The following is a 23,114-nucleotide window of genomic DNA, read 5'->3' on the forward strand; positions in this document are numbered from 1 at the left end:
ATTCAGCCAACTAGGTAAGTGGTGTACTGCCACAAGTTAAACTGATGCAGCTCCACCTACTACTGTGTTGAACACTGTGCGCTCAAGCGTGACTTAAAGAGAAACTACGATTACAATTACAATTTCAAACTAGGGAGTAAATAATACACAGTGAATATAAAATTATGAGGAAAAAAGTTTATTGAATAAATACAGTGTAAGAAGACAATTCAACAACTAGTTCATATTTTATGAACTGTCGAAAGGCGCCAAAAAGATGTCTCTTATTCAGCGGTGTCAGACTAGAAAGAAAACAAGAAAAAAAGTTTTAGCATCTATTCTTATAATAAATAGTGAATAAAAAATGTTATAAAACTATTTAGTGTGTAGATAAAGTTAAATAACCCCATCAAACTAAGGTGCCCACAGAATAATTTTTGTAAAACACGTGGTTACCTTTCCAGCATCACGGCTCTTGGCTCTCAGCTTGTTGACCTGGGACTCAGCAATGTCAGCGCGCTCCTGAGCTTCCTCCAGCTCATGCTGGACCTTCCTGAACCTAGACAAGTGAGTGTTGGCCTGCTCCTCCTGTTAAGGGTTTGGAGTTGAAGTATGTTGTATTTTTTAATATGACATCATATTAGTATGGTTTCTTTCTGTAGTTATTGATTTGTGCTACATTCCTAAATGAAACAAAACATTTGACTCACAGCCTCCTCAGCCTGTCTCTTGTAAGCCTTCACTTTGAGCTGCAGCTTATCAACCAGATCCTGAAGTCTGTTCACATTCTTCTTGTCCTCCTCAGTCTATACAAAAAAAGGAATGTTATTGATGGAGTATAGAAAGAAAATTATGAAATTAAGAAATCAGGATAGTTTTTAGTTAAATCAGATATTACCTGGTAAGTCAACTCCTTCACTCTCCTCTCATATTTGCGGACTCCTTTAACAGCATCAGCTCCACGTCTCTGTTCGGCTTCAACTTCAGCTTCCAGTTCACGTACCTGTTATGTGATGATACATTGTTTATCAAAACCTTGTAAGGAATTTTAGTAGCGAGAAAGATTTAATTTATTCCACACATTGAAAGTGTGATTAACATCCGAATATATTATGAGCATACCCTTGACTCCAGTTTCTGGAGCTGCTTCTTGCCACCCTTCATGGCAAGGTTCTCAGCCTCATCCAGACGGTGCTGCAGGTCCTTGACTGTGACCTCCAGGTTCTTCTTCATCCTCTCCAGGTGAGCACTGGTGTCCTGCTCCTTCTTCAGCTCCTCAGCCATCATGGCAGCCTGAAATGATAGGCATCAAGCATGAACAAGTATTCGGTGAGGTGAAGTTGAATTCTATAAAAAGAAGACTCATAAACATGAACTCACATCAGTGATAGCCTTTTTGGCTTTCTCCTCAGCATTTCTTGCTTCCTGAACAGTGTCGTCCACTTCACTCTGAACCTGCACAAGGTCAGACTCCAGCTTCTTCTTGGTGTTCAGAAGACTGGTGTTCTGGATATTAAAAAAGTCACATTTAATTTATTCGTAAAACAAAGCTGGTATGTATACATTCTGCATAAAGACATTTTCTTGTGGATAACTGAAGATAAACCTGAGAGTGAAGCAATCCGACACGCTCACTAGCATCGACCAACTCCTGCTCAGCCACTTTGCGTCCTCTCTCTGTCTGCTCCAGAGCAGCTCTCAGCTCCTCAATCTCAGCCACCATCAGGCCATTTCTGCGCTCCACCATGGCAGCCTGCTCCTTCATGTCGTCCTGTCCTCTGACAGCATCATCGAGGTGCAGTTGGGCATCCTGACAACATGTGGAGAAAAAAAGAGTTAACTTTCTTTGCTCTTCAACATTTGTTTATTGAGTGATTAGACAAAGCTCACCTTGAGCTGTCCCTGGACATTCCTCAGTTGTTTCTGGGCCTCAGCAGCCTGCCTGTTGGCATGGCTCAGCTGAATTTCCATCTCATTCAGGTCTCCCTCCATCTTCTTCTTGACTCTCAGGGCATCATTCCTGCTCCTGACCTCAGCATCGAGAGTGCTCTGCATGGAGTCAATCACCCTCTGGCTGTTCCTCTTGATCTGCTCCATCTCTTCGTCCTTTTCTGCAAGCTTCCTGTCAACCTCACCTTTGATCTGGTTAAGCTCAAGCTGAACACGGAGAATCTTGGCTTCCTCATGCTCCAGTGTGCCCTAAAGGAAAAAGTTGAACATGTACCTAAAGGTTACCAGTCTTTCTCAGAAAAATTAAAGAAAAAAATCAAATGAATGCATGCCATTACATACATGCTTTTGTATTTTATCACATAAGTGGTCTAATATTGTAATTTAGACTTTTACCTCTGCTTCCTCCAGTGCTGACTGAATTTCAGACTTCTCAGTCTCCACTGTCTTCTTGGCTTTCTCCAGCTCATGGATGCTCTTTCCGGTCTCACCAATCTGTTCAGTCAGGTCTGAGATCTCCTCTGTAAAACACCAAAAGCCAAAATCAAGTTTAGAGAAACTTAGACTATGCTGTATACATTATATCTAGAAAAAGAGGTTTTAAAATCACAAAACCTCATGACCTACACCTATACAAGTCAAGGAAGAACCCTTACAATCACTATAACAGTTACATTAAATATCGTGGGATTGACATACGCTGCAGGTTCTTGTTCTCTCTCTTCATGGTCTCCAGCTGATCCAGAGCCTCCTCGTAAGAGTTCTTCATCTTGAACAGTTCAGTGCTGAGAGAGCGAGCCTCCTTCTGGGCTCCTTCCAGCTCTGCCTGGCCCTCCTCATGTTTCTGTTTCCATTCTGCAAGGACCTAGAATTATATAGATGAATAACAATGATTAATTACTAAGATAGATTTGTGTTTCACTCAAATCAGTGTGGTTTTGTTTTCCTGTTACCTTATCAAAGTTCCTCTGCTTCTTGTCAAGGTTGGCAGCCAGAGCATTAGCTCTCTCTACATCAATCATGAGGTCTTCCACCTCACCCTGTAGCCTCTGCTTGGTCTTCTCCAAAGAGGCACACTTTGAGTTCACAGCCTCAATGGACTCCTCAGCCTCCTGCAGACGCTGGGCAAGCTTTTTCCTGTAGTGAAGAAGTATTTGTTTACACTTAATTGCATATTGATAGCAAAATATGTGGAATGTTATCTAGAAAAGCAAGCAATTGAATTGATAGCTAATTTAAACTCTGAAAAGGTAGTGACTTACTTGGCCTCCTCCAGCTCCTCAGTGCGCTGGATAGCGTCAGTCTCATATTTGGTTCTCCACTGAGCCACTTCGCTGTTAGCCTTGGACATTCCACGTTGCAACTCAGCTTTAGCCTCTTGCTCCTCCTCAAACTGCTCTCTGAGCAGATCACAGTCATGGCGGGCTGACTGAACAGCATGGGCCAGGGCATTCTTGGCCTGATGAACATGGCAAGAGGCATTTTAATTGATCTATTATGTATACAAATATGATCTAAATCATATGTTTAAATACATAAGTTGTCATGGTGAAACAGGTTGATTGAGTCATTTAGTTTTGGATAATTTACTTTAACATCTATCAGATTCACAATTTAGTGTAGTATGTGGGACTTAAAATCCAGGAATTCAGGTGGAAGGTGCTGGGTGAGGAAGGAGAAACAGGTGTTGGGAGGTGCGTAAGTCATAAAAGACAAGACTGAGGTGTAACACCGCATGAAGAGGATTAGATCCAATTCCCAAAAAAATCCCCTGGTCAGTGAATTGGTAATATGGTGATAACATTCCTAAACAGGCAACCCAACATTCACAGCTACTTTGCAAAGTGATTGGCCAGGTATGGTGTTAGGAAATTGAGCAATATTTGAGTTACTCTCTCAAGCTCTTTGTTTTGCCTTCTAACATGGTCGGACGACATGTTGCACAAACTTTTTTTTTTCTTTCATGTTTAACAACCAGCAGATCTGGTGGGTTAGTAGAGGTGAAGATGGAGAAACAGGTGACTGACTAAATTTGAAAAGGAGGACTCAATTCATCCCTTGTTAAAAGCTAATAATAGTACATAGTATAGTAACATGTAAACTTGTTATACCTTCACTTCCTCCTCAATGTGTCTCTTCAACTCCTCAATTTGCTGAGTGTAAGCCTGCTTGCCCCTGGTCAGCTGGGAAACAAGAGCGTCTTTCTCTTCAAGCTGGCGGGAAGACTCACCTGAATCACAAAATGTAAATGTGTTATTTATCAAAATGATCATTACTGGTTTTTATTACTACTTTTTATCACAAGTGACTCACCATTCTCTGTCTGCAGTCTTGCCCTCTGTGCACTTAGGTCATTCAGCTGGCGCACATTCTCATCATTTTTGGACTTAAGCTCACTCAGCTGGTCCTCAAGAGTTCTGCACATTTTTTCCAAGTTTCCCTAACAAAAACAAAACATGATGTATTTAAAAACATTTACATGAACAAAGCAAATGTTGAGCATTTATCTAAGTTGAAAGCTACTGCTATATTTATCCATTATATGTCATATTTCTAAGCATAATGAAAAGCAAATATTTCAGTTACAAACAAAACACTCACTTTGGATTTAGCAACAGCCTCCATGTTGCTGGAGAGGTCATCAATCTCCATCTTGTACTCGCTCTTCTCCTTCTCAAGCTTCTGTTTGACACGCTGGAGGTTGTCGATCTGCTCTCCCAGCTCTGCAACACTGTCGGCCTGCTTCTTGCGGAGAGCTGCTGCGGTAGCTTCATGCTGCAGGGTTGACTCTTCAAGGTCACGGCGCAGCTTCTGGAACTCAGCCTCACGCTTCTTGTTCATCTCAATCTGAGCGGCTGTTGCTCCACCAGCTTCCTCAAGCCTCTCACTGATCTCCTCAAGTTCCCTGGAGAGGTCAGCCCTCTGCTTCTCCACCTTAGCCCGAGCAGCCCGCTCAGCCTCAATTTCTTCTTCCAGCTCCTCAATACGAGCCTAAGTTTGAGGATAGTAATAACAAGAAGGCTTGTTAACTGGAACGTACTGTAACAAGATGTTTTTCAGTCACTGAGTATAATATTCATGTCAGTTACTAACCTGGAGTTCCTTGATCTTCTTCTGAAGCTGAGCACCAAGAGACTGTTCATCCTCAATCTTGCTGAGCAGCTGGCTGGTCTCAAACTCCTTCCTGGAAGAGGAAAAAAAACAGTTATTGCTGTTATAGTTTTAGTTTTGACTCAGGATCACAGTGTTACATTAAGGCAACAGCTCAATGTAAGGGTTAAAGATGAAAAAGAAAACTTGCTTCTTGATTTTCTCCTCAGATTGCTGCTTGTCATTTTCCAGATCCATTATGGATTCCTGGGCCAGTTTCAGATCTCCCTCAAGCTTCCTCTTGGCTCTCTCAAGGTCCATACGGAGCTTCTTCTCTTGCTCCAGTGATCCCTCAAGCTTTTGAGAAAATATTGTAATGTTGACATAATCAATGTTTTGAATTTTTATCATGGAATGTCAATTCTAACACACAAGCTAACAATACAAACATGTTATCAAAAGTAATGTTTTCTCACATCGTCCACTTGCTGTTCAAGCTTTGTCTTGGACTTGGTCAGAGTGTTGACTTTGTCCTCCTCTGCCTGGAGATCGTCCAGTGTTTGCTGGTGAGCCTCTTGGAGGGCTTTCTTCTCCTTGGTTAACTTGGCAATAGACTCATCTTGAGATGCCATCTCCTCTGTCAGGTTTTTCACCTAAAAGTGTCAGGCAAGGTGCATTATTTCCATCACTTTATATATATGTTTGAAAGCTAACCTTATATACAGTTTTTTTTTTTATAAATGTAGGTTTAAACTTATTCCAACCTTGTTTTCAGTTGCATGTTTCTCCTTCTCCACTTTAGCCAAGGTGAGCTCCAAGTCATCAATATCTTTCTTCAGCTCAGAGCATTCATCCTCCAGCTTCCTCTTCTTGCCAGTCAGCTCAGCATTGATTTCCTCTTCATCTTCCAGTCTCTCAGTTGTCTCTTTGAGTTTGGCCTCGAGTTGGATCTTGCTCTTAATCAGACCTTCACACCTTTCCTCAGCATCTGAGAGGTTCTCACATTCCTACAGTATATTTTGAACATACAGTAAGTTAATAAGTTAGTCATTCTCTGAATGTACATGAATATTTTTAGTCTTAATACTAAGGTATAAATATTTTTTATACATATATTCATCAGTATTTGTCAATCTACATGTTTGGTAAGGCACATAGAAGATGAGATGACCAGAAGAGTATGTGGCGTCTTTAAATTTCACCTAGATAACTGAATATGTTAGTGACAACATCCAATTAGTGTAGTGCGGATGTATCCTACTTACAGAAGCCACTTGCAGTTGCAGGTCATTCTTTTCCTGCAGCAGGGAAACCATCTTCTCCTCCAGCTCCTTCTTCTTGGCCAGGGCAGCAGCCAGGTCTGTTTGCATCTTCTCATAGTTCTCTTTCATCTTCATCAGCTCCTTCTCAGTCTCAGCACTCTTCAGAAGAGGCTTGATCTTGAAGTACAGATGCATCCATGGCCAGTTTTTGACATTCATGAATGAACGGACATTGTACTGAATAGTGAAGACAGCATCTCTGGAAAACGAACATAAATAAAGTGTCATTTTTACTGCAACGTGACTTAACAAAAGCAGCTTTATTTATTTCATTGGACAGAACAGTTCAGTGTACTGTATGACAATCCTACCTCCTCTCCATCATCTTAACAAACTCTGTCCTCATAAGGTATCCTCTGCAGAGAGCCTGAGTCATGGTCACCAGACTAGCCAGTTTCTCATCTCTCATCTCCTCCAGTGTACCCAGCAGACCAGCTTTGAAGAACACCTGTGTGGTTGTTTGAAGGAACTCAGTCATCAGCTCAAACTGATACAAAAGGACATATGTATATGACATATCTATTGACATTGTTCATAGAAATTAACCTTAGTGTGCCCAAACTTGTACTGAGTGTGATCCACATCAATGGAGCCTAGCAGCTTCTCTGCAGCTTTCTTGTTGTCAATGAACTGTCCCTCAGGGATGACGCTGGCATTCAATACTTTGTATCTACAAGAGAAAATTATGTTGTTACTTAGAATGACCCCACATCTTGGCCAGCTGTTTCAACTCAGCTGAAATCAACTTGACTTGCTTATATTGAAAATTGCATCACCTCTGCTTGAAGTCACCGTAGAGGATTCTGCTGGGGAAGCCCTTTCTGCAGATTCTGATGCCTTCCAGCACACCGTTACACCTCAGCTGATGGATGACCAAGAAGTTCTCCATAAGACCTGAAAGTTGCAAATTCATATTGTTTGAAATATTTCTTCATATCACCATGTCATATTTAGTGTGCAAAGCTGGGCTATGTGCTTCTTACCTGGGGTCTTTGTTTCATTAGGAATCAGGCAACGGACAAAATGAGGGTGAGTGCTCCTCAAGTTGGTCATCAGCTTGCCCAAGTTCTCCTGTGGATCAGCAACACAAGATAAATGGTCAACAGTATTTCAAGATGAGGTTTTTAATTGGTATCCAAAAATATGAAACAATACATACCCTGAAAAGAGCAGACACAGTCTGGAAGGAACCACCCTTCTTCTTTCCAGCCTTTTTGCCACCGCCACTAGCAGCAGCCTCTGTTTTCACAAACATTAAATTTAATCAGTGGCACTAAATAGATAACTTTGTAGAATCTCTTTTCTTCTCTGTGGAAAGACTATGTTTTAAGTAAGTCAAATGCAATGGAATATACTACCACAGAATAGTCATCTGCTTTATACTAGGCCTGAATCAAGTGTAACAGTCACAGTTTTTACCCATCACTACAAACTACTACATGTTGTATGACGTCATAAACTGCCACTGATTAAGCTGCTAATAGCCAATATAAAGAGAGCAATCTCAACCATGTTGTTCACTTTCTTATACAATTAGTAGAAGAAAATAGTTCTGAAAATTGTGGTTAAAAAATTTAAGGTGTTTCTGACACCATGGATAGTTCTGCAGTATATGGGTTTTGCAAGATAATACATATCATCTGTTCTGATACTCATCACTCTGATCACTCTGATCAATCTAATTTCTTACCATCAGCTGCACCGTGGGTTGCATACAGGAAGGCCAGAAGTTTGTTTGAGGCCTTCTGGTAGAGCTGGACAACTGAGTCATTCAGGGGGTCCTTGTTCTTGTCCAACCAGCCAGTGATATTGTAGTCCACCGTACCAGCGTAGTGAACCAGGGAGAAGTGAGCCTCAGGCCTGCCCTTTACAGGTTTTGGCTTCTCAAAGGCCTTGGTCTTGCCAAGATGCTGATCATGCAGCTTGTTCTTGAAACTTGTGTCAGAGGCCTTGGGGAACATGCACTCCTCTTCAAGGATGGAGAAGATGCCCATTGGCTGAGGAAAAAAAAAAAAAATTAAACTGCAGAAACAAACATTTGCACATGAATCAAGAAATCACTTCAACCCAACTTACTACTTACCTTCTCAATAAGCTCAATGCAGGCAGCCAAGTCCATACCGAAGTCAATGAACTCCCAGATAATGCCCTCTTTCTTGTACTCCTCTTGCTCCAGGACAAACATGTGGTGGTTGAAGAACTGTTGCAGTTTCTCATTGGTGAAGTTGATGCAGAGTTGCTCCAAGCTGTTGAACTGTAATTATAGTAATATAATCAGTCATAGAAAAACATTGTTGATGTGATACAACTCAAATGTTCCTCAAATCACTCACATCAAAGATCTCAAATCCAGCGATATCCAACACTCCAATGAAGAACTGTCTTGGCTGCTTTGTGTCCAGCATCTCATTGATACGGATGACCATCCACAAGAACATTTTCTCATAGACAGACTTACACAGAGCACTGACAGCATTGTTGACCTAGAAATAAAAGATTTTAGAATGAGAATTTCTCACAAACATATTTTCATGTGAAAATGCAAATATTGCCCTTTTATTTTTTTAAACATTAAATTTTCTTTATCTTACCTGTGGGACAGTCTGACCTTTGGTCACCATCTCATTTCCGACCTTGACTCTGGGGTAGCACAGAGCTTTCAGCATATCAGCTGAGTTCAGGCCCATGAGGTAGGCGATTTTATCAGCCACTGATGGAAAAACAAACCTTTAGCTTTAACTGGGACATGTTTAGAAATATACAGTATGATATATACAAACCCATAGTAGTGTCCCTACAAGATATCATTATCAGAATTACCTTCAGTGCCCTCAGGTTCAGCCTGCTCCTCACGCTGCTTCTGCTTGAAATGCATGTTGCCATGATGCATCACAGCACCAGTCAGCTTGTAGATGCCCATCTTCTCCTCAGCATTGAAGCCCAAGATGTCAATAGCAGTCTACATTGTACATGAAGCAAAGTTATTGGTATTTGAAACATTTTGCCCAGTTGTCTTAAGCACAAAAGATCCATTTAACTAAAATGTTTTCTTACATCTGTTGCAATGAACTCCTCCACATCATCAATGCTTTTGACAGTGATTTCACCCTGACTGATCATTGGGTAGTCGTAGGGGTTGGTGGTGATCAGAAGAGCCTCTAGAGGAGCACAGTAAAATATGTATTATTGTTTTATGTTGTCTCTGGTATTGTTTCAGTTTCAATTTCAAATTTGCATAGTAACATACCCAGGAGCTCAGGCTTGTGGCCAGTCATCAGCTGATAGAAGATGTGGTAGCTCCTCTCAGCAGACAACTGGAAGGTTACACGCGACTTCTCCAGAAGATCTAAGAAAACCAAATTTAACCAGACACTGTGAGATTACTCTATTACATTTTAATATTATTACTTTATTAAAGCCCAGATTATAGTCCAGATGAATCTGGATTCACACCGTGGTTGAAACTTACATGTTTCAATATCAGCTGAAGCCAGCTTTCCAGTAGAGCCAAAGTGGATTCTGATGAATTTACCCTAGAGAGCCAGATCATTGATAACATCAGTTTTTGTAATTTAGCAACAAAATGTCTTGAGATGTTCCCTGGATTACTTACAAAACGAGAGGAGTTGTCATTCCTCACAGTCTTGGCATTACCATAGGACTCCAGCAGAGGGTTGGCTGCCACAATTTGGTCCTCAAGGGAGCCCTGCAAGAGAGGATTTGAGTTACATAAACATTCAAATTAACTCTCCTCTTAAACTTAAGTTTTATCTTAAACAACCAATTTACCTGCATCTTGCCAGGTGTTGGCTCAGCCTTCTTGGCTCCAATAGCTGCAATTGTTGCAAAGTACTGGATGACACGCTTGGTGTTGACAGTCTTTCCGGCCCCAGATTCTCCTCTGGGGTATAAGAGACACATGTCAAAATTCTGCTTTATCGTCATTATATGATTTAGCATTACAGTTTCTGTTATACTTACGTGATCAGGACAGACTGGTTCTCACGATCTGAAATACAAACGTAAACATTTCACATGAATTCCAGTTTTTTAATTCCTTTAATAAGCTTATGTTTAAGTTTAATTTCTACACATTTTAACTCTGCTAATTTTGACCTTACCTGTGTGCATGAACTGATAGGCATTATCAGAGATGGAGAAGATGTGAGGTGGAGCCTCAATCCTCTTCTTGCCTCTGTATCCTCCCACAACTACAGCATCATACACTGGAAGCCACTTGTAGGGATTCACCACAACGCAAAACAGCCCAGAGTAGGTCTGTAATAACACAAATAGAAAATAAACATAGTGTTAACATTTAGATATGCAGATATAAATGCACATCGCATTAGTAAAGTGGAAACTCACGTAGATCATCCAGGATGCAAAACGCTCTTTGAGGTTATACAACACACAGGGCTCGTTGAGGTGGGTCATCATGGCCATGTCCTCAATTTTATCAAACTTTGGAGGGTTCCTGGGAAAGATTTCATCTTCTTTCACAGTGACTGTCTGAAAAGATACAGTAAAAATACAGTAAAATTTTCTTTACTCAGATTTTATTTTTCAAATTTAGAGTTAATCAGATGGATGTTCTTGTTAACCACCATGTCAATATGAATTTAAAACCACCAAATGTTTTCCTAAGTTTTAAATAAATGTCAAAGGAAAGAATGGCATCCTCCTACATAGAAAGGGTCTTCAATGGAAATAGATGGGAAAATGTTGTTAAAATAGTAAAATAATGAATTGCCTACCTTTCCAGTGGTTGTCTCGACTGTGGCTTTGCCACCCTCTCTCTTTATAAGTTTACCCTTGAGATACATCTCCTCCTTATCAGTCACAAAGAAGGCGGTTTTGGCATCAAATGGAGCAGTTTGTGCTTCAATCCTCTCCTTCTCTGGCTTCCGGAGGTAGATGGCCGCCGGGCCATAGGCCTCCATCTCCGCGTCTGTGCTCATGGTGGCACTTTAGTGGAGACTGAAAAAATAGTGTTAAAATATCAGCATGATGTCATAATGGTGTTGTATCCATCTGATGTTGGAAATTTTGACATCTTTTACCTCAGCTGGTTCCAAAAAATGATGAGTGGTAGAATATCTGGTGGAGTGTCAAGATGCTACAAAAAAGATGATTAAACGTGAGTACAATAACTTTTTTCAGTTCGGTTTTCTCATTTTAAATCTTCCTGGCAGAAAGTCAGTTTGAGAGTAGTCAAGAATGAAGGTGGTAAAACTTATTCAGATTTAACTTATCACAATCAAAGAAATAGTACTGCTCTTAATGATCACTTAGTATACAGTATGTGTTGAGACAGGATATGTACTGGATATCAACACAAACTAATTAATTGTGTGATTTCTTGAAAAGAAAACTACTTAAATGGGTGAAGAGTTTTCCAAGTAAATTGTTTTGGAATAATGTCTGCTCAAGACTACTTTGATATGACATGAAATTTCACCTGAATGCCACTTAAAACAAAGATAACTCTGACAAAGAATCATTGACAATATGCATTAGCAATTAGCAATACATTAACTTTACCCACTGATCAATAGGAATTCAAACTAAGATCACAGTCGATACACTCACCTGTGTTGGGTGCCTACCAGTTCATGCAGAAGTCCAGGGCTGCCTCTTTTATAGAGGGTGGGAGTGCTTGGTCAGCTGTAGTCTCTCACTCAGTTTGGTCATGGCCTCATCCTGTTGCTTATTTTGTGGCAGTGATATTTATGCAGCTTGTAAGCATTTTTTATTTGTAACTAGAATTTGAAAACGACATAATGCAGCGTGATGTTGTACCAATTGATTTGATTTCATCGCAAATGTGAATGTGACATACACAATATGGGTGTTCAAATACTGAATAAAATGTAAAATGTAACCATTGTTTAGTAGGAAAATTGAATATTTATAGTAGAATGGACTACTTTGCTAGTAAATTCAATTTAAATCATACTGAAGGGAAATACCTTCCTTACAGCTAAATTAATTTTAATTTATTTTCAACATGCTTGCTTTCATACGAAATGTTGACTATGAACACATTCTCTTAAAAGAAAAAAAAGAGAAATTGTAGAGTGGGAGAAAGACTGTCAGACATGCACACATACTTAAGTAAGACTTCAGTAAAGCAAATAGGACCCAAGGGTCTGCTTAAGGAAACATAAATATAAAATTATATAGAGTGAAAGAAGGAGGTGCTTATTCATTTCTCTCATAGAAACTTGATATTATAACTGTTGGTCCACTACTGCCAACAAGTGCAGGCATTAAACGATGGCCAATATTTATCATTCATTAAATAGTGCAGAATATGGTTTGTGTACAATTCCAATAAATTTAGTTCTTTATTCAAAGGTCATGAAAGTTGAAACATGTAATTAACACCAACAATCTTTTTTTTTTTTAATTCATGGACAGCTTTGGAGGTTGGTTTTGGAAACTCATCAAAATACCATTGGTATTCAGTTGCAGGACACTTGCGTATTTGAGATCTTTGAAAGTTCATCCCTAAATGACACTAATATAAGTTGTCATCACACTTTAGTTGAATGTTTATATTGTTGATCTTTAATATAAACTATATACTAAGTCTTGGGTAAAATTATAATATATAATGCTTAATAATGCTTGACTATGGTAATGCTATATTTACCAAAACTTTCATCGTGCTCATAAAAACTTCTGTGTTCCTGTGTGTGCCAGTAATATGGACAGAATAATGTAAAAATATACCATAATGCATAGCTGTGTTTGTGCACTATTTGATTTTATAAATCTAAACTTGCCAATTTGAAAATCAAAGCATTATATTAATTGAGATTACATCACATTAATGACTTTAATGGGCCATGTCAGATGCATGCATGGGGCTTAATTTTGGAAGTGTGCCAAAATATTTGATGTCTACAGTTACTGGACTCTGGCACATCTCATATTCCTGTAATAAATTAAGATGAAGTACCATCCATAAAAGTTCAATCACCTTTTATGTATCTCCCTAAATGGACATGAAAACAGTTGGCAACTCATTTGAGATCAAGCCCAAAATAAGTTTCACATGCCAAATGAACATCAGCCAGTTGCTACATTTGATACTAAAGAAGCTGTTAAGGAAGCATGATACAAGTGTCCTGGCAGATCTTGAAGGCTTATGCCCATTATGTCATGTTTGAGTCAATTTGGCTCACCAAAGAAAATATAATATAATAATAATATATAATATATAAAAATATAGAAACACTTAACCCATATCACGAAGTGGGTTAACAGTTGTAACTTCCATCTTAACAGATTTTGACTCATTTCAAGCAGATTTTTGGGACATATACTTATTAATTTCAACAAAAGGTAGGAGAATTTAAAATGAGTATTTTCCATCACTCTACATAGCATCTTTTCTGCTGATACTGATTGCATTCGCCCAAATCACTGCCTCATAATGTATGTTTTCATACTGCTAAGAATGTTTATATGTGGTGTTTTAAGTGCATGTACAGAGATTACACCAACTTTGCCTTTGTCTCTTGTTAGATATCACCTCACACAGGCTGTGAACAATGAACCATGATTAGATAATGGGATTTACAGAAATAAGTATCCCATGAGTTGTACCTTTTGTTCTCATGATGTTTGGGATTTGGGATCTGCTATGAAAAAGTAATCCACTTTGGTGTACTGGTGGTGTTTATTTCTTTTGTTGTTTATGTGACATTGACATGTTTAGCCTGTCACCATATATTCCCTTTAGGAAGATACTCAGGCAGCACAAAAGTGATTTGAGATCCAGGCAACTTTCACAAAAAAGTCTTCAGGGCTACCAGATGAAGGGTTGTCAAATATCTGAATAGAGATGACTCATTCCGCTCCAATATTCCAAGTCAAGTTTTGATGTCTTACAGGGGACTTAGTACAAAGACTTGGAATAACTTGGCAACCCACATCTATTTGTCGTCTGCAACATCCCAAGTAGAACATTGCATGGATGCAGGGAGGGCCTGAGCCTAAGAAGAATTTGATTTGATAATTATATTAATCTGAGAAAAAAAACAGAGAACATTTTTGTTCTTTATTCAAATTAGAAAATATTTTCATGGGTCATTTTCTCAGACTTCCACACAATTGGACTTCTTTTTGCAGCTAGTGGAGTCGCCCCCTGATGGCCATTAGAAAGAATGCAGGTTTAAGGCACTTCCACATTGGCTTCACTTCTAAGACCGGGAGCTACCAGCTATAAGTTATATGTATATATATATGTATGTATGTGGGTTTGTCCTTCACGTATCTTAAGAACTGTTCATCCGATCTACTTCATACTTGGCAGGTGGATTGCTGGGGAAACGGGGAAGTGCCATGTTTATGTGTGAAGTTGTCTGGATGAGCGGTTCTGGAGAAATATATAAAAATACCTCATAAATAACATTTATGACGTTGATCTGCTTCTTCTTCTGCCAGTGGAGTCAACCAGCTTAAATACAGACAACGCCAATCTGCCATTGCAACCCACATTGCGGTCGGAGGTGGGATTACATCCATTGTGTATAAATGACTTGAAAACGGTTAAGAGAGTTAAGCTCTACCATTTAACTGTGTAACTTTATTGTGAATGACACTTGGCATATACATGCAAAACCTAGTGCTCGATGTCTCAGGCATGTTCGGAAACATGTAAAAATACCTCATAAACAACGTTGCTTTTACAATGTTGATTTGCTTCATCATCTGTCCGTGGAGTCCATAGTGTTAATGACTTGAAAACGTTTAAGGGACATAAGCTTTGTGTAACGTTACTGTGAATGATACTTGGCATGTACTTTAAAGACTTAGAGCTTGATGTCTCAGGCATGTTCAGAAATATATAAAAACACCTAATAAACAACGTTGCTTCTTCTTCTTCTTCTTCTGCCTGTGAAGTTCACGAACTGAAATATGGACAGCGCCAATCTGCCATAGCAACTTACATTGTGGTCAGAGATGGGATTACATTCGTAGAGATAAGAACTACCATAGAGAATAAATTGAAAAAGTTAAACTCTATTCCCGTTCATCACATGCCAGAATTTTGTATGTATGTTCAAGACATAGTGGAGGATGTCTAAGGCATGTTTTGAATGGGTACTACAGTTCATCCGATCAACTTCAGCTCAACTCAAGTCGTCAGATATTCTGCGTGTGAGGCTTTTAAGGAGCATCGGTAAATTGTTGTGTCTACTGATAGTCTTCATGAAAGGTGTTAAGGGGTTGGGCACAACTCTCTCTACGTATTGAGAAATTGGCCCGTTCCGAACAGGCACATTTTGAACGGGCACTGCACTAGTATAGAATAATTTGATTCGACATAGTCAAAGGGTGACCAGTGAATGATTCTGATTACTGTACCACAAGACATTACAACATGGCTAACTGCTTTACTTAGTTGCATCACTATCTAGGAGTAACTGTTTCAAATAGGGAAAAAGATAGAATTCAGGATAGTGAGGACAATTATCATCTTTATTGCAATGTTGAAAAGCCCTCAACCAAATGTTCATATTTTATTAACTTTGTTGAAAGGCCTAAACTCGATGATGACTAAGCAATAGCAAAAGATCAAATTTATGAAACAAACTACCTTATAAGTTAGTTTCTCTCTTCATGTGGAAATATGCAATCACTTGAGTAATATAAAGTGGTATTGATTTACAATGTCAACAGTGAAAGTACACAGCATCAAATCAATCTACTGGCTTCTCATTTCAAAACAACTGATATTGTAACAATGCAAACAACCTATAACAAATTTACCTTTCCAGCCTCACAGCTCTTGGCTCTCAGCTTCCTCAAGCTCATGCTGGACCTTCCTGAACCTGGACAAGTGAGTGTTGGCCTGCTCCTCCTGTGAAGGGTAAAGGGAGTAATATTCATATAGTTACAAGACAAATTATATCATTATTGATTAAACTGTAGATTATTGGTCACATCAATGTATTTGACTTACAGCCTCCTCAGCCTGTCTCTTGTAAGCCTTCACTTTGAACTGCAGCTTATCCACCAGGTCCTGAAGTCTGTGCATATTCTTGTCCTCCTCAGTCTACACAGATAAAGGCTTATAAGTGATAAAGAATAGAGAATTAAGAGATATTAAGGTAGTTTTTATTAAATGTGAAATACCTGGTAGGTCAGCTCCTTCACTTTTCTTTCATATTTTCTTTCATATTTATATTTGGTGGAGCATCACCTTCATGTCTCTGCTTGGCCTCAACTATCGCTTCTAGCTCACGCACATGAAAAGTTATGATAAATTATACTTTAGTATTATATACAAAGATCACAGTCAATCGAAATAAGCATAGAATAGAATTGATAGAATTTACTTCACACCTCCAGAAAATGATCCGTTGTGAGCATTTATATACAGTGCATACCCTTGATTCCAGTTTCTGGAGCTGCTTCTTGCCATACTTCATGGCAAGATTCTCAGCGTCATCCAGATGGTGCTGCAGGTCCTTGACTGTGACCTCCAGGTTCTTCTTCATCCTTTCTAAGTGAACACTGGTGTCCTGCTCCTTCTTCGGCTCCTCAGCCATCATGACAACCTGAAATGATAAGAAGGTTTTCTAATTCAAATTTAAGTTTTAATGAGCTGACAAGCTCTCTGTCTACTCCAGAGCGGCTCTCAGCTCCTCAATCTCAGCCACCATCGGGTCATTTCTGTGCTCCACCATGGCAACCTGCTCCTTCATGTCCTTCAAAGAATTAACTTTCGTTGCTCTTCAGCATCTGTTTATTCATTGGTCAGACAAAGCTCACCCTGAGCTGTCCCTGGACATTCCTCAGTTGTTTCTAGGCCTCAGCAGCCTGCCTGTTGGCATGGCTCAGCTGAATCTCCATCTCATTCAGGTCTCCCTCCATCGTCTTCTTCACTCTCAGGACATCATTCCTGCTCCTGACCTCAGCATTGAGAGTGCTCTGCATGGAGTCAATCACCCTCTGGCAATTCCTCTTGATCTGCTCCATCTCCTCATCCTTTTTCTGCAAGCTTCCTGTCAACCTCACTTTTGATCTGGTTAAGCTCAAGCTGGACATGTAAAATCTTGGCTTCCTCATGCTTCCGTGTGCCCTAAAGGAAAAAGTTGAACATACACCTAAAGGTGTTCCTAGTTTTTAAAATGAAAGAACATTTTAAATGAATACTTACCATTACATACATGATATTGTGATTTAGATTTTTACCTCTGCTTCCTCCTATGCTGAATGAATTTCAGCCTTCTCAGTCTCTATGGTCTTCTTGGCTTCTTCCAGCTCATGGTTGCTCTTTCCAATTTCATCAATCTGTTCAGTCATTTCTGAGATCTTCTCCGTAGAACAACCAAAAGCCAAAATCCAGTTTAGAGAAACTTAGACTATGCTGTATATATTATATCTAGATAATTAGGTTTTACCACTGTTGTGGAGGAATGCTGGTCAATGGTCTCATCAGTGAAGAAAGTGTCCAGGAGCCTGTTCATGTCTTATGCTGAGAATATTTATTGAACACTTGGTCAAGTGGAGAACAAAAACAGTAAACATCATCATCATCCCACAATATGAAATATTGGTCTATTGGTTCATTAGTTTCTAAATAAAGAACTGTGCTTTACCCATGTTAGTTCAGGTAATGTTGCATGGAGCTTCAGGTCACCGTCAGCACAGTTTGGTTCTTTGCAATCACCTACCTGTGGTGTCATGCAGGGAGTCTCGGGCCATCTCCCTGACCTTGGTTACCGGGACAACACCAGTTCACTCTTTATCAGAGTGGTTCCTGCTTTCCCCAAACATCCAGACAGCTGTGCACCCAAGGAGAGAAACAGTGTCTCTCTCTCTAAGAACAGAGAGAGACTCTGTAAAAACTGATATTGCTTACTCTGTGACCTCAAGGCCCATGCTTAACCCAGTGTAACCCAATTTGTAACCCCTAAAGTTAGAATTTTCCATAACAACCACCACACAACCTCAGGCAACAGACGAAATGGGGGTGAGTGCTCCTCAAGTTGGTCATTGGCTTGCCAAAGTCAATTAGCAACATAAAATAAATAAGATAAACCAACTCCTACTTCTTTCCACGACCCTTTTTCTAACACCAGAAACCTCTGTTTGAAAACACTGAATTTCAATAGAGGCACATGTATCCCAGGTTTTTGTAGATTACAGATATCCCCTCAACATCTCATATGCAGGCTGTCGGTAGACGCTACAATTTCCAAAGTTCCCTAAATGCCTAACATACAGGCTGTCGGTAGATGCTTACTAGGTGGCTGCGCACAGAGAAGCCTCTAGTCGCCCATTGCAAATATTTTTTCCTAGGATGGTGACGGAATGACCTGCCCTACTCTACCTCACTCTGCCTCTGATTGGCTAGTAATCGTTTCCTTCATTGGTTAGGTTTAGGCATGAGGAGTGAGATGGTTAGGGTTAGGGTAAGAATATCAGGGTCAGAGCCAATCAGAGGCAGAGTAGTAGTTGGTCTTTGCAGAACTTCACCATCCTAGGAAACAAAATATTGCTTCCCCCTCATTTACTGCAGGGCATGTGACTCAGACAGGTATGTGGCCAAAAAATTAGTTAGTTTAAAAAGAGTAAAATAAGGCATTCTAAACTGAAACTGAGTGGAGCTGGTGTGTTGCCAGAGAGAAAAAAAACTGCTGAGCTGCAGAGTGGCTGTAGAAAGGGAATCGTTGGGAGAAAATCTGCCAGGCATTTCCTTCCAAATTAATGGATTATTCTGGTGAGTTAGCCACCTGTGGTTAGCTGTTAACTGTTAACTGTTCTGCACACTTGTGTGCAGTCTGTTTTTTTTGAGGGATGATTCTATCTGGCATCGTGGAGCTGCTTTGTCTGCCATCCAGATTGTCATCGTTGCTCATGAATGCATTCATCTTGTTGGTGACATGTGGAAGTTGCGCCGTTCCAAGGGGGCAGTAGGAACCAAATCAAAGGGAACATAACTAAGGAGAATTCTATTTTATTTTTTTAGTTTGTCCTGAGATCTTAGCTTTTTTTTTCTTGGGCCCAAAAGACTAAAATCTGACTAGATCTGATGTCATAAAGAAACTCAAGGTTGACAAACAACGTTAAAGGAATATTCAAAGCAAAGGAACTCAAGACCAAGTAAGAGAGATGCTTTGAATATATAAAAAGAAGCTATCAGGAACAAATGAAACAAGACAGAATGCCTTTATGAAAATATTTTCTATTATTTTTCGGTGGTGTATGTGTTGTGTGTGTGGTTTGGAGGTCTTACTTCTCTTTTTGTAGGGTCTGCTGATGCCAATCTTCTTACCGAACCCAGTGAATTTACTGAACCTACAAAACTGAGTGAACCTGTGCTAAGCTCTACTCTAAGATGCATTAGAGAACTCCAGATCTAGATACTGTTTATGATACTTTTAAAATCCCTGTCAGGATTAGCAACAGGCCGTTGCAGGAAAACATTATGATTAATTGTTTCTCTTCGGCCCCAGTGTCCTCCCCTTTACCTTCTTCACCTCCAGTCTGTGCCACTGGCTCCCCCTCCTGCCCAACTTATTTTTATGACAGCCCAGAGAGCAGAGGTGTCATTTCTGAAAATCGAATAATTATTAAACCAATCAGTTTACCTCTTCAAACCCCAACCAGAGTTGCCCGACTGAATGTGAGGTCCCTATCAAATAAATCATTTATATGCCAAGACATTATCTCCTCCAATAAGCTGGATATGTTTTTTGTCATAGAAAACGTGGCTAAATACAGATATTATTCCACTAATAGAAACCACGCCCCCTGGTTATGCATATCCCCATCAGCCAAGACTTTCTGGTCACAGTGGTGGTGTTGCTGTAATCTTTAGGAATATTTTAACTTGCTTTCCTGCTTCCTTTGGTGCTTTCTCTACTTTTGAATCTCTGGGTTTTGTACTAAATGGTGAATTACCTGTATTGTGTTATAGTCTATAGACCACCAAATCAGAACAGAGCCTTTCTTAGAGAATTTTCTGAACTCCTTTCTGTTGTCATGTCAAGATATGACTTTAGGCTTTCAATTTTAGGTGATTTTAATATACATGTCTGCTATCCTACCAATACATTTGCTACAGATTTTTTGCATCTTATTGACTCTTTTAACTTAGTGCAATCTATGACCTGCCCAACACATGTTAAAAATCATACTCTGGACTTTCACTCAGCGATTGTGTTCTACGTGACATCTGTGTATCTGACCATAAGGTTATTTTAGTTGACACTCAGCTTCCTCTATTCATACCAAAACTGCCCTAACTCGCTTCCATATAATCAACTCTACCACACCCAGCCTGTATTCCAGGGCCTATAGTGTTGATTCCACAATCCCAGTTATTGACTCCTCCTCTACCTGTTTAAACACAAATGAACTAATAGACCTCTTCCATAAGTCTTGTCTGTTTATACTAGACTCTATTGCCACTTTTAAGACCAGAGCTAGGAAGACAGAAGTAGATCCCTGGCTGAATGAATCCACGCGCTCTGTTGCCAGAAAGCAGAGCGTAAGTGCACAAAAGATTAACTGCATGTCTCCTATGAAATCTATAAGGAGCTTCTAATTAAATACTAATCCTCTGTTAAAGATACCAAAGCAAAATACCTCTCAGATATCATCACCAAGAGCAGTCATAACTCCAGGATCCTGTTTAGCACCACAAACTCTGTAGTTAACCCCTCTGCTTGCTGCACTACAAATTCCTCCCAAATCAGCTGTGAGCAGTTAAAGGACTTCTTTCTAAACAAAATTGATGGCATAAGGTCAAATATTTCACACGCTATCAAAAATTTTTCACTGGCTTTTGAGGACCCTCCTGTTTTTAATAATTTCCACTCTGTCTCTTTATCCCTGCTTGGTCACATAATTGCAGGCATGAAGCCTGTTAGCTGTCAGCTTGATATAATTCCAACAAAGCTCCTAAAACAGTCATTTGCAGCAGTTTGTCCTGGCATACTGATGATTTCTAACAGTTCTCTAGCCACAGGCACAGTTCCGTCTTCAGTTCTGAAGCACTTTGGTGCAAAACCTGTTTGCTTTTAATGTGCTGTATAAATAAAATAAACTCAAAACTTATACCTGGGATCGGCAACATAGATTCCCTACCACAAGGTAAAAGTTACACACAGGTTACACAAAAGTTGTAAGCCAGCCAAGAGATTGGACATTAGTAGCCACTAGGGTTGGGTACCAAACTTGGTACCTCTACCGACCAAATTACATTGGTACCACCGTGTACCATTTCACATTAGATCAATTGTTGCCAAATTCCAGTACCTTGCAGGACTGAGAGTGAGTGCAGCCCTAAAAAAACACACATTTACCAACCAAAGTGTCTCAAATGGAGGCTCCAATACTGACAGGAGCACCAACCCACGGATACAAACAGACGAGACGGATCCATTTTACCAGCCTGCATGGCGGCTATCAGATAAATAGCATGTCTAGCTAGAGTGAGCACAGCCCCAAGGTAAGTTTTAAAAACACACATTTACAGACTGATTTACTGACATCATTAGTATAGCATAGTGCTGTGTGTAGCCCATAGATTTTGTCAAAATAACATGTAGCTGCGCTGTCTCCGGTTTAATAGCACCATGCTGGGCAGGTGACAGATGTCTTAACGGTGTTTGTGTGCTCTGAAAAACATCATGGCGTGGATATAAAGTCATACAGCTGATGGACTGTAGGCTAGGATGCTAATCCTACATAAACAGAAGGATATCCATACGTTTCATTATGGTCTCTGTATAATATATTACTTTAGTATTACAGAGAGCGTAAAGTACTGAAAACAGGTACTGTTGGGTACTGGTACCAAATTCCAGGTACCGGTATCGATTCAAATGTAGCCAGTAGCCACCTTATCTTCCATCCTACAATACACAACTTCTAAGTAAGTGAATTATTAATTCTGGTGACTTTAGATATGGATATTTGCAACCGCTTTGATGTTGATGGTCAGAGTTCCCTGTATATAGCATGTATTGAGGGAGCTCACACAGATGAAGAAATAGCAAATGTATTCAAAATCAACGGGAACATTTCCAAGATAGTCAGGATCCCCGATGAGTTAGGACAGCCAGAGGAAGGAGCCCTGATCGAGTATGCATCTGACAGGTCCATCTCTAGAATAGACCCCAGTACCTTAGGCACCATACCAAGTCCCAAAGACCCTGTTGTGGTGTGGTCTGTGAGAACCATTGGAGATATCTAACAAGAAGAAAGGAATAAAATAGGCAGGTGGATAGCCTGTAGGTACCTGAGTGAACTAAAGTCTTATACACAACTATATAGTACACACCCAACAATGACATCACAAGAGATGACCAAAGTGAACCTGCAGAGCCCATACATGTTCATAGTGCACGTGCCTATGTGCCAGTGAGCCCAGTTCCCGTGAGAATATCTTTAACCCACCTTAGATCCAGAAAGTGATTGTAGAACATATCATCTGAAATGAGTCAACCACTTAATCATCCACACAAATCAGGATTTGCACCTTCTCTGGCAGGGTCCAATGGCGAGGTTGACTATGACACCCTGTTGACCTCCTTCTTGGTGATCCTTCCTTGAATGATGTTCACAAGGTGAGAAGAATACTTGAAAGGTTACTGAGTCCAGCTGCTGATGTAGTGAAACCTCTTGGAATCTCCTCACCAAGTGCCTAGGTCACTCAGCTTGATTCTGCTTTCTGCGTTGTGGAGGAGTTATTTGCAGTGTTTCTCAGTTTCAACAACAAATGGAGAGAAAACCTCAGTG

The 23,114-nt window shown here is 39.9% G+C and overlaps 2 protein-coding genes across 2 annotated transcripts in view; both read right to left on the bottom strand.

Annotated features, from left to right (window-relative positions):
* Nucleotides 1-248: 248 nt before the first annotated feature.
* The window catches only part of LOC121883509 (myosin heavy chain, fast skeletal muscle-like), a 45,354-nt gene continuing 22,488 nt past the window's right edge, over nucleotides 249-23,114 (bottom strand). Inside the window, exons 2-40 of the mRNA XM_042391807.1 lie at nucleotides 11,099-11,321; nucleotides 10,710-10,853; nucleotides 10,463-10,619; nucleotides 10,323-10,350; nucleotides 10,131-10,242; nucleotides 9,955-10,047; nucleotides 9,811-9,874; nucleotides 9,589-9,687; nucleotides 9,396-9,499; nucleotides 9,162-9,300; nucleotides 8,933-9,051; nucleotides 8,675-8,824; nucleotides 8,425-8,595; nucleotides 8,032-8,338; nucleotides 7,501-7,580; nucleotides 7,325-7,412; nucleotides 7,118-7,235; nucleotides 6,888-7,011; nucleotides 6,653-6,789; nucleotides 6,285-6,540; nucleotides 5,784-6,026; nucleotides 5,496-5,672; nucleotides 5,231-5,376; nucleotides 5,023-5,113; nucleotides 4,531-4,920; nucleotides 4,243-4,369; nucleotides 4,041-4,159; nucleotides 3,192-3,388; nucleotides 2,883-3,066; nucleotides 2,629-2,794; nucleotides 2,326-2,450; nucleotides 1,870-2,178; nucleotides 1,586-1,789; nucleotides 1,360-1,485; nucleotides 1,102-1,272; nucleotides 878-982; nucleotides 690-785; nucleotides 436-567; nucleotides 249-281 (exon numbers count right to left, since the gene is read on the bottom strand). Coding sequence (XP_042247741.1) covers nucleotides 264-281; nucleotides 436-567; nucleotides 690-785; nucleotides 878-982; nucleotides 1,102-1,272; nucleotides 1,360-1,485; nucleotides 1,586-1,789; nucleotides 1,870-2,178; nucleotides 2,326-2,450; nucleotides 2,629-2,794; nucleotides 2,883-3,066; nucleotides 3,192-3,388; nucleotides 4,041-4,159; nucleotides 4,243-4,369; nucleotides 4,531-4,920; nucleotides 5,023-5,113; nucleotides 5,231-5,376; nucleotides 5,496-5,672; nucleotides 5,784-6,026; nucleotides 6,285-6,540; nucleotides 6,653-6,789; nucleotides 6,888-7,011; nucleotides 7,118-7,235; nucleotides 7,325-7,412; nucleotides 7,501-7,580; nucleotides 8,032-8,338; nucleotides 8,425-8,595; nucleotides 8,675-8,824; nucleotides 8,933-9,051; nucleotides 9,162-9,300; nucleotides 9,396-9,499; nucleotides 9,589-9,687; nucleotides 9,811-9,874; nucleotides 9,955-10,047; nucleotides 10,131-10,242; nucleotides 10,323-10,350; nucleotides 10,463-10,619; nucleotides 10,710-10,853; nucleotides 11,099-11,302 — 5,820 coding nt within the window. The 5' untranslated portion in view covers nucleotides 11,303-11,321 and the 3' untranslated portion in view covers nucleotides 249-263. The remainder of the gene's footprint in view (nucleotides 282-435; nucleotides 568-689; nucleotides 786-877; nucleotides 983-1,101; nucleotides 1,273-1,359; nucleotides 1,486-1,585; nucleotides 1,790-1,869; nucleotides 2,179-2,325; nucleotides 2,451-2,628; nucleotides 2,795-2,882; nucleotides 3,067-3,191; nucleotides 3,389-4,040; nucleotides 4,160-4,242; nucleotides 4,370-4,530; nucleotides 4,921-5,022; nucleotides 5,114-5,230; nucleotides 5,377-5,495; nucleotides 5,673-5,783; nucleotides 6,027-6,284; nucleotides 6,541-6,652; nucleotides 6,790-6,887; nucleotides 7,012-7,117; nucleotides 7,236-7,324; nucleotides 7,413-7,500; nucleotides 7,581-8,031; nucleotides 8,339-8,424; nucleotides 8,596-8,674; nucleotides 8,825-8,932; nucleotides 9,052-9,161; nucleotides 9,301-9,395; nucleotides 9,500-9,588; nucleotides 9,688-9,810; nucleotides 9,875-9,954; nucleotides 10,048-10,130; nucleotides 10,243-10,322; nucleotides 10,351-10,462; nucleotides 10,620-10,709; nucleotides 10,854-11,098; nucleotides 11,322-23,114) is intronic.
* On the bottom strand, nucleotides 15,969-17,030 carry LOC121883523 (myosin-7-like). The gene is given in 5 exon segments (XM_042391822.1): nucleotides 15,969-16,218; nucleotides 16,321-16,413; nucleotides 16,494-16,532; nucleotides 16,535-16,597; nucleotides 16,739-17,030. Coding segments are annotated over 5 exon segments (450 nt in total). The 5' UTR covers nucleotides 16,913-17,030; the 3' UTR covers nucleotides 15,969-16,137.

This window comes from Thunnus maccoyii, chromosome 18 (assembly GCF_910596095.1).
Source record: "Thunnus maccoyii chromosome 18, fThuMac1.1, whole genome shotgun sequence".
Lineage (NCBI taxonomy): Eukaryota > Metazoa > Chordata > Actinopteri > Scombriformes > Scombridae > Thunnus > Thunnus maccoyii.